This window comes from Vitis vinifera, chromosome 16, assembly GCF_030704535.1.
Source record: "Vitis vinifera cultivar Pinot Noir 40024 chromosome 16, ASM3070453v1".
Lineage (NCBI taxonomy): Eukaryota > Viridiplantae > Streptophyta > Magnoliopsida > Vitales > Vitaceae > Vitis > Vitis vinifera.
In genome coordinates, this window is record NC_081820.1 from 7678691 (window position 1) to 7689689 (window position 10999).

Consider the following 10999-nt stretch of genomic DNA (forward strand, 5'->3'; position numbering starts at 1 on the left):
CAAATATTGGCAACTCAAAGTCATTCCAGGTGATAAACTCACCTTTCAATGGCCATTGAAATTGGTTCTAACGGATTAATGCAAAACTTGGAATTAAAAACCTCACCTTCCAATAGCTCGTAGGAGATAACTAATGGATAGAAATCCAAAAGCTTATCAAGTATTGGCCGTTGGAAGTTGTCCAAAGGAAATAAAAACCAAATTTTGCATTAATGAACCTTTAATGAAAAACAACTACCTTACCTTCCAGGTGCGAGAAATTTCCATGGGATTGCATCCAAGCCATCACATAACATCCATACTTTGAGAAACTAAAAGTTTTAGCCAATCATTCTCTGAGGAAAAGCCCTCAGAGGCTGTTTGGCTACTAAGAAAATAGAAATGGGGAAGAACAGGAGAAGAGAGAAAAACAGAGCAAGGCTCTGTATATTCTATATATTGATCGATATTACATATCTGATTTTTTTTATTACAGTGGATGCAAGGGAATATATATAGAGACGTTTTTCCAACCTTCCTAGCTAAGAAATCTTATGGTTGGTGGATTACAAGGAGAAGAATGGAAATTTATACAAAAATATCTGAAGAAAAATATCCAAAAGTGTCAGTCGCAACTATCGGGAAGCTTTAGGAGAACACCCGTGCACTGTTCAAAATGGCTGCGAAATTCTCGCAGCAAAAGGCTGATTTCGCAGCCATGCAAAAATCTTCCTTCAGCTTGGAGTGATCAGCTTCCAATGGCTTTAACTCCTTCATTTCAACTCCGAATCGCACACCGTTTGAAGCGTTGGATTCTTGACTTCCTGAGCTTTGAAATGGTATATAGCATGTAGAAAATGGACTTTGGGAAGTGCTCCAAAAGTGCGAAAGAAGACTGCAGCTGCTGTCCTCTGTTTTCTTCACTCTGTTTTCCTCTTCTCCATTGCTTGTGCTCGTGTTTCCACTTGAAATTCAAGCCTGTAAACTTCCAAAATCCTTGCTTTAACTTGTCCAAGTAGCTCCTCCATCAATTGGCATGCTTGAATTGGTTCATGAGCTAATAAAAACATGTAAACTTGCCACAAAATGGTTAAAACCAATTACTAAGGACCTTAATGAATTAATTGGGTTAAATGAATATGATTACTACTCAAAGGTGCTTAAAACCATTATAATTAGATCTACAAAATAGCACTTTTTGGTAGTAATCAGCACTTAAAGACACTCCCACATTAGCATAGGAGACTATGGGTCCAAAGATTCCTACACCTACCCTTTTGTCAATTCTAATACACTAGTGCCTCATTGTAGTAGGAGGGTTGTTATTTAGCCAAATAGTTTCATGTATTTAGGAGAGTTTTTCGAGGTAATTCCAGAGGAACATGAGATTGATCCCATAGATTACGATGAAACAATGAGTAGTGATGATACTATTCTTTGGCAAGGAGCTATGGAAGCAAAGTTAGAATTTATGTATTCTAATAGAGTTTAGGATCTTGTAGAAACACCTGAAGAGATAAAACCCACAGAGTGTAAGTGGGTCTATAAGAGGAAAAAAAGGTAAATGGAAAGGTTGAGGCGTATAAGGCTAGGCTGCTAGCAAAGGGTTATAGTTAGAAACTTGGTTTCGATTATGACGAGACCTTCGCACCAGTAGTCATGCTCAAGTACATTAGAATACTCTTATCCATTGTGATGTATCTAGATTATGAGATATGGAAAATGAATGTCAAGATAGCGTTCTTGAATGATGATCTTTAAGAAAGCCTCTATATAATGCAACCAAACAGATTCATAGCAAAGGGCTGAGAGTACTTGGTGTACAAGTTGCATAAATCCATTTACGGATTAAAGCAAGCATCTCTCTCATGGAATAGGCATTTTGATCCGACTATCAAGACTCTTGATTTTAATCAAAATGAGGATGAGCCTTGTGTGTACAAGAAAATGTAGAGAAACATGGTGGTGTTTTCAATCTTATACGTTGATAACATCCTACTCATTGGGAATGATCTAGGGTTATTATCATCAGTTAAAATCTAGTTATCTACTCAATTTCAGATGAAAGATCTGGGTAAAACACAATATACTCTTAGGATAAAGATCTTTCATGATCGTAAGAATAGAAAGACTTTGTTTTCTCAAGCCACCTACATTGACAAGCTTTTGATCAAGTATGTGATGCAAGACTCTAAGAATGGTCTACTATCCTTCAAGCATGAAGTGTCTCTTTCTTAAGATCAATGTTCTAAGATAACTGAGGAAAAAGATTGCATGAAAAAAATACCTTATGCTTCTATGGTGGGTAGCCTTATGTATGAGATGTTATGTACTAGACTAGATATTTGCTTTGTTATGAGGATGGTGAGTAGAGAAATCAGTCTAATCCAGGCATGGAGCATTGGACGACGGTCAAGCATATACTCAAGTATCTTCAGATAACGAGGGATTATATGTTGGTGTATCATTGTGATGAGTTATTACCCTTGGGTATACAGACTTAAACTTTTAGTTTGATAGAGATTCTCACAAGTCTACCTCCTATTTTGTGTTCACTCTAGGTGATGAAGCTGTTAGTTGCAGAAGTATGAAGTAATCTTGTATTACTAACTCCACTATGGAAGTTGAGTATGTTGCTGCTTCTTGTTAGGATAGAGCCCTTAAAAGCATGACATGATGTAATAAATTTGGAATTCATTATTTATTTAATGATGTTCTAGTTTCACTTTTATCTATCTTTATTCCATCTATTATACTTTATGAGCATTCCTGCCTACATCTTTTGCATTATACGTGACTTAGCTGGATTAGGAGTTCTATAGAAGGTCTAAGTCATGGGTTCCTTGCAAATAAATGACTTGTTCATAGTCAGTTCATGGGCCTAGATAACCCATTAAAGGCTATAGTGCACCACCTTTTCATTGGAGAGATGACTAGTCTTAACTATTGGGATGGGTTTTCCATGATGAGTGCACTAGTGTGTATGATTGCTCATTGGACAGAACCTATGGTGAGTCATGACTTAAGGCTATCAAGTAGTTATGACCTCAGTAGTTATGACCTCACCATGTTTCTTCATTGTGTTGTCTCTTAACCTTGAGAGAATATTGAGTTTATCCTAAAGTTAGCAATGGCTTTGACCTACGAGTGAAATCGTAAGCTGAACATATATTCCCTATGGATTAGGTCATTATTGATGAAAACTAGTAGCAATAGGTATTCTCAATAGAGGTATCATGACATCTCTTAGAATTGAGACAGTGTGTCCCCTTGGGTGATCCTAAGGAGGTGTGTTTATAGAAACTATGGTCATAGTAGTTCCTTAAGTGAAACTTGACATAGGCTCTTTGAGAGATAACATATGTCAATTGAACACACAATAGGAGGATATGTAACTCATGGATGGTAGAAGTGGTCTTGAAAGGTTGATAACTTTCACCTTATTAGACTATGGACACAGTAGTTTATGGGAAGACTGAACATAATGGACAGCAGGTCTTGAACCGAGCACTTGGTGTCATGTTGTTATTTACATAGGATATTGGATTTCAGTTGGTTCTCTGTAGTGGGATGTTGAATCAACTTTACAATTGGATTCTAAGGGAGCCAGTATTCCTATGGGTCCTGATGATCCCCACTCTGAGCTCATATACCTTGTTGGCATGGGTTATAAAGGTTCGATTGACTCTAGGTTCACTGTTGTGCATAAGGGTGTTTTGGTAATTAGGTAAGGTTGTACAAGGATAAGTGAACAAAGTCTTTAGATTGGACTAATTGATTAATTAGTAGGCCTTGTTGGGTTAATTAATCAATCAGGACTCGTTTTTGGCTAAATTAAGTGACCTAAACTCTTAGTAGGCTCAAGTCACTTAAGCCTAGTAGAAAACCTTATAAATGCCCCTTTAGGGGTTAAGGTTCATTTTTTATAGGGAGTCATCTTCCATCTCCAGAAAGAGAGAGAAAGAGTCATAGTCTTCACCCTCCCTTCCATCCCCATAGGAAGTGTGTCAAAATCAAGGTTCTAATCATCAGTCGGAAGACTTCGAGTTTACGAGATTTCTACGATTTTGTTCCTTATCTTCACCACATGGATTTGATTCAGGAACATCTGAATTTGACATATGAATTTGAGGTATGGTTTTCATTAGAATTTTTTGAAACCCTTTAAAGTTCAAAAATGTTATTTTTCCATTGTGCATATGATTTAGAAAAAGTCTAAGATAGTTATGCATATTCCTAACTTGATCAGAGCTTGGGAAATGGAGAAATCCAAGTTTTTTCTAACAACTGGTATTAGAGACATAGGTTAGTAATTGTGCTAGAACCATTCTAGAATGTGCTAACTTGTTTTTTCAGGGTATTTGTTTATCCCATGGCCCTAGGGATAATTAATGTGTGTTCTTTATTATGATCTTATTATAATTTGATGGTTATTGTTGTGATTGCTTTTTATTAGGAATGTCATAATTATTTAGATTGTTGTTTACTTTTCTTAGATGGGTTGTAAGTCTCATAAGAGGCATAGGATTTTTTTTCCTTTTGTAAAAATCTCGTTTTTATCTTAGAATGATATGTAAACTCCAAATTTTTGGAGTATAGGATTTTATTGTAAATTTTTTTTTATCATTCATTATAACCTATGGAGAGTATGGAAGTAATCCCAAGCATCACAAAGTGTTTGAACACATTCCCTTTCTAAAAAAGAGAAAATAAGGCTTCTTGAAGTTTCTTTTATAAGTTCCTACGGTGTTTTAAGGGAAAAGAAAGATTCTTGAAAATTCTTGATTTGAGATCCTTGGCAGCATAGTTTCGTCATCTTTAACTTATAATATGGATAACTCACCTTGATCCTTTTGGGGCAAACCACATATGTTTTTTAAACTTAGAAAGTTTGGAATCCAAGGCTTCAAATGGATCACAATTCGAAGTTGAAATGAGTTATAGCCGATTGAAGCAAGGTTGTGCAAAGAGCATGGCAGCACAGTAATGCTGAATTTAACCCAAAATTGGGCCTACCATCCATGATATTTTTTGGGAAACCACATGTGGTTTTGAAGCTTAGGAAGTCAAGAATCCAATGCTTCAAGCAGATTGCAATTCGGAGTTGAAACAAGGGAGATATGGCCGATTAAAGCAAGGCTACGCAAAGGGCATGCAATTATGGGATGAAGTATGGGCCAAATTGTTTTTGTTTATTTGGGCTCATTTTTTTGGGCCTCTTTTTGGGCTCTTTTTGTGGCAATTGGGCCCATTGGATTTTATTTTTTTTCACTAACCTTATCTTTGGTTGCAAGACTATTTTGGTAATTTGGATTTTATCCAAATTTTAGTTACCAAATTTGCAATAGGATCCCTAAAGCCATAGGAATTATTTATTATTTCCTTTTATGTCTTTTATGCTTTTTTATTTTTGGCATAGAATGTATTTTGGTATTCTTAAGTAAATGAATTTTCATTTTTTTTTTTCATTTTTTTAGATAATTTATTAAAATGGAATGTGCTAGGAATTAGGAAAATTTTATTTTAGGTAAAGATAAGTTGGAAAGAAATGAGGAACCTACTTCCCTTTTAAAATTAAACTCTTAGAGATTTTTTTTTTCAAAATAAATCTTTTTAGATTTTAGATCTCTAAGAATCTTTTTATTTTAAGGAAGAAGTTTGATTTTTCAAGTCTTTATGAAATAAAATCTTTCTTATTTAACACAAGATTCTAATTTAAAGAAATAAATTATTTTTGAAAAAATATATGATAGATAATTCATGATTAAGATAACTTACCAAGATATTGTTTTAAATAAAATAAATTAAAATGATAATTTTGGATTTTCTTAAAAAAAAAAAAAAAATCATGAGTTTTATTTCCATTATTATTATTTAAGGAATTGATTGTTATCATTTGGAATTTCAAATTCTTTTTGGGACGTTCCTTTATTTGGGTTAGGTGGTTCTCCAAGCTTTCTCCCCTAGATAGAAGGAGAATGATACCTAAGTTGATCCTCTAAGCTCTCTTCTCCAGAGAAGAGGAAACCATTTAGTTTGAAAAGGAAAGTTCAAGGATAAGGAATATGAAAGATATCCCTACTTGGCACAAGAGTCCCAATTCAAGTAATGAATAAATGTTTTAGAAATTCTCATGATGGATAGTTTATTTTAAGATAGTTACCAAAATTATCTTAAAGTTTTTCTCCCAAAATATTAAGTGGGAGCAGACTATAGGCATACCCTCTAAGATCGACCCCATCTTGATTTTGGGCCCATCACCATCCTAAAGATGGGATGGCCCAAGAAATCAAGGGATATGGACTATCCTTTACAGACAAGACTATATATGTTTGTAATGGGAGTGGCCAATCCTAAAGATGGAACTCTTCAGTTGGTAACATTAATGTTAAGGGTCTTGGTTACACACTTAACTTATACATGAAGTGGTAGAATCACCTAAAGTGGTCCCACTTGCATAGGTTAAGGCTAAACATAAAGGTATGTTGATCAATGCCTTAGGATAACCTTTGGAGGTTTAAGGCAGGTCGATTAATTAGAGAAGGTCTCTACCTAGCAATAAGAGTCATGACCTACCTAAAGTAGGCTTGATTCTTATGATACTAGGATACCTTGCATTAATATATGTGGTTTAAGAGCACTACATTTTTGCTAAATTAATTACCAACTTGCCTTGAATGCTTAGTTTTTTTTTTATTAATGCATGGAATTATTATATTTGTTAAAGATATCATGTCTTTAACATGTCAGCTATTATCTTTTATTTAAATTGGACCTAATTATATACTAAAAATAATTTAGATATAGTATAAATTGCATAGAAGCTTATTTTGGTAGAGTTTTCTATTTCCTTTGAACAAACCTATCAGAAAGTAAGAGAAGCATATCAAAGGTGGCATAAGACAAATCAAAATACTAAGTCTCTCATACTTGGGTCTTTAGATAATGTGTTGCAAAAGCAACACATGTATATTGCCATAGTCTATGATATTTTCTTTAAAGTTGCAAGGATTATTAGGTGATAAGGGCAAGTCAACTAGACAAGTTGCCCTTAAGACTATTATGAACACTAGGATTCAAGTTATCTTAGAAATCTTACAAATTCCTTTGGGATGGGTAAGAAGATTTTCAGAGTAAAATGGTGTACATATGAAAGTCAAGGTTCTTCAGGCTTTTCTACCAAGAAGAAGAATAACAACACTAAATAAGGAAAGTTCAAGAAAAAAAAATGAGAGAACAAACTTATGGGCAATGATTACTTTGTGACCTTTTAGGACACTTAAAAAAAATTCTTGGAGTGCCTAAGGATAAGCAAGTACACATCATGTTCGTATTGTTAAATAAATAGTGGTGGATTTCACTAATTGTGGTAGATAGATTCCAGGCCCACTATTTGAAGTTCTTTATAAGGTTTTCAACAAGCGAGAAGGCCACATGATAGGATTTTTCTTACCTTAGCCTCAATTGTAAGATTAGTTGTGCAAGTTAGTAGGAGGTATTACTTTTTTTTATGTGAGACTCTATTATCACTTTGCTAAGTAATGAGAATAGTCAGATCTCACTATAAGAAAGAACCTAGCACTAATCAAACATTTGCCTTCTAATGTCTAAGTCATATTAATCTATATAGGATTTAAAGACTAATTAAGTCTGGACCTTCTTAATCCAGAAGATCTTTCAGTCTATGAATCCTATATAGATGGTAAAATGACCAAAAGGCCCTTTATTTTTAAAGGACTTGGAACCAAGGAATTTTTTAAGTTAGTACGTACTAACGTATATAAACCTTTTTGTGTTTATATACGAAAAGTATAGGTATTTTGATCATTTTATTGACAAATACTCTAGCTTTGGATATGTAGATAGGAAATTTGATGGCTTGGATAAATTCATTGAATTTAAGGTGGAATTGGATAACTTATTGGGTAAATATATTAAGGCACTTCGATTAGATTAAGGTGGTTAGTCTAGTAGGTTTGTGTAGACCCTTCATTTTGTCCTCCTAGCATATGTCCTTTACAGCAATTCCCTGGTGGCCCATTGCTAGTCGTGTAACCTATATTTTCTAAGTCATCTCGGGGACTTTGGTTAAGGGATTCATTTAACCCCATTGTGACTCTTGTCAGCCTTAATTTAGACTTAGGCTCACTTAGCCACTTTTTACCCATTAGACACCACTCTAGGCCCATTAGGCACCACCCTAGGCCCACTTAGGCACCTTAGGCCCATTAGGCACTACCCTAGGCCCACTTAGGTCACCCTTTAGGCATTTTTTGCATAGATGCATGGTTTGCATGGCTTGCATGGTAGCATAGCTCGTATGGCTCGCATGTGCTTGATTTTGTTTTTATTTTTTATCTTTACCTATTTATTAGTTTTATTCATTTATTTACTTATTTTTAGAAAATTGCATGAGCCTAATAATCATATTTATTTCGTTTTTGTTTATCTATTTATTAATTTATTTTGATAGAGAGTTGCTTGAGTTGATAATTCATCCTGGTTTTGCATGTAATCTATATTTTTAATCTCGTTTAAAATTGCATATTTTGGATTTTTAATTCTTAGTTATATGTTTTTTTATTATTATTCTAGCCCTTAGTTTTCTTTTATTTGTATTTTTATTTTCCTTTTTTTATTATTATTTGTTTTGCATGGGATTTCACGTGCTCCATTAGAGAAATGAAAATTCTGACAATCAGCTGGTGATTGGAATGAGAGGGATGAAGAAGAAAAGGAAGGTATGATCTGAAAAACGTGAAAGGAAGGAACACCTTTGAAAGGAAGGGACCATTTTAGAGAATGAAATATGGGTAGCCGCCTGGTGGATGCATGGGAAAAGAAAATTGAGCCAGAAAAGAAAGATGAGCGTGAGTGAGTTGAATTGAGAAGAAAATGAAGATAGTAGTCTGAAAGAGGAAGGAAAATGCACCATTAGAGGGAGAGATTGGCAACCGGTAAAGGAAGGTTGACAAAACACGCATCCAGAAAAAGAGAAAAAAAAAAAAAAAAGATTTGGAGGGAAGAGAGAGCACCATAACGGAAAAAAGAAAAGAAAATGATCTTTCAGTGTGAGATAGATGGACTGAGGATGAGATGAGATGGGCAACGTGATAGAGATGGACAGAGGAGGAGCCGGTTGCACCGTTCTGAAGGGAAGGGAGAAAAAGAAGAAAATTTTCAGACGGGAAAGGGGTTTCGAATTCAGCCGCATCATGGAGCATGATGGAGATTGAAGGAGAAGGGAGAGTGGAGCATTCTGATGAGGGGAGACTTTGAGTGGGGCAATGAATTGTTGGAAATGGAGACATTGCAGGTCGCACCATGAAGAGGGAAGATTGCATCCTTCAAACAAAGCTGAATTCCAGCCAATTCTGCATCTGGGTTTCTCTGATTTGACCGGAAAATCAGCCGGAGTGTCGTTGGTTTTCATTTTTATGCAGTCATGGCCACATGGGTCTGGTAAAAAAAATGGCTTTCTTTAGTAGACATGGACTGAAGCGATGCAGCTATTTGTCTCTCTTTGCTCATGTGAGAGTGTCGAGTGGAGCTGTGGATCTATAAATGCGTCTTGACATGGAGTTGGATTTTGAAAAATATTGTAATTTGGGTCTGTGTCCTAGAACTGTTCTTCCATCTAATTAGCGTTACTTGGGAATTGGAAAAAGAAATACAAAGGAGAAGCCCGCACGAAGAAGTAACCTTTTGAGCATAGAGGAGGACTTTGCACAGATAAGCCTTGGTGATTTTCACAGTTTTTCTTGTAAAAGCATTTCATATAGACCTGTTGGTGTGGAAATGGCGACTAAGGCTTCGATCTGCTTGTTTGTATTGGCTTTTGCCTTCTCAATCTTAGCTTCGTCTCCTGTGAAGATCTCGGCTGTGAAGGATGAAGCTAGAGAGTTCGTCCTCACTTTGGCGCACTCTAACTTCTCTGACATTGTCAGTAAGCACGACTTCATCGTCCTTGAGTTCTACGCTCCATGGTGCGGCCACTGTAAAAACTTGTTCCTTAGAATGAGAAGGCTGCTTCTATACTGAGTAGTCATGACCCTCCAGTTATTCTTGCCAAAGTTGATGCCAATGATGAAGCAAACAAAGAGCTTGCATCAGCATTTGAGATTAGGGGCTTCCCAACTCTTAAGATTTTGAGAAATGGAGGGAAATCTATTGAAGAGTACAAAGGTCCTCGTGAGGCTGATGGTATTGTTAAGTATCTGAAGAAACAAAGTGGTTCGGTTTCTGCTGAGATAAAATCTGTTGAAGATGCTAGTAGTCTTATCGTTGACAAATAAAATTGTCATTGTTGGAGTGTTCTCAAAGTTTTCTGGAGAGGGATTTGAGAACTTCACGGCTGTAGCTGAGAAATTTCGCTCTGACTATGATTTTGTTCATACTTCGGATGCGAAATTCCTTCCTCGTGGGGAATCATCAGTGACTGGCCCCTTGATCACGGATGGAGGGGGGCAGCTTGCAAGGTGGGAGGACCCATATTCAACACGCATAATTAAAAAGGAGGCTGCCACTTCGTCTTTAAAAGAGGAGGATACCCAGCCCACTTGGAGAGAAACAGAAATCTACACGTACCACGGGAGTTTCTCTAACATGCACAGTCCATAAATTTTAAGGGATTGGCCGTCATTCACATGAAGAAGCAATCCACTAGGAAGGAGCAGGGGCACACTGTCAAACAAAGAAACTCTCCTACAGTCGCGCCACTGAGGCTGCCACTTCGAGACGTGGGATTATGCATCAGGTTTTTTTAGATAAGAGGGGAAGCCACCAAAGAGAGATCCACATTGCTAGTCCATCAAGGAGAGTTCCACGCACAGTCCACTTTCTAGAGGAACCCCCAGATTTTTTTAAAATAAGCTGTGCACACAAAGGATTCCACGCACAAGTTTCTTCATGGACTGCATCCACTTACACCATGCACCATCCCAAATTCGAAGATAGTCGCACCATTCAGAACTTGAAGGCTGCCACCTTTCAATACCACACATGGATGCATTGGAGCTTT

The 10999-nt window shown here is 36.2% G+C and overlaps 1 protein-coding gene across 1 annotated transcript; it reads left to right on the plus strand.

The window, feature by feature from the left end:
* The first annotated feature begins 9777 nt into the window (after positions 1-9777).
* Positions 9778-10599, plus strand: LOC132255284 (protein disulfide-isomerase-like). The gene is made up of 3 exons (XM_059743357.1): positions 9778-9965; positions 10025-10262; positions 10315-10599. The coding sequence occupies exons 1-3, from the start codon at positions 9778-9780 to the stop codon at positions 10597-10599; spliced, it is 711 nt and encodes a 236-aa protein (XP_059599340.1).
* Positions 10600-10999: the final 400 nt, after the last annotated feature.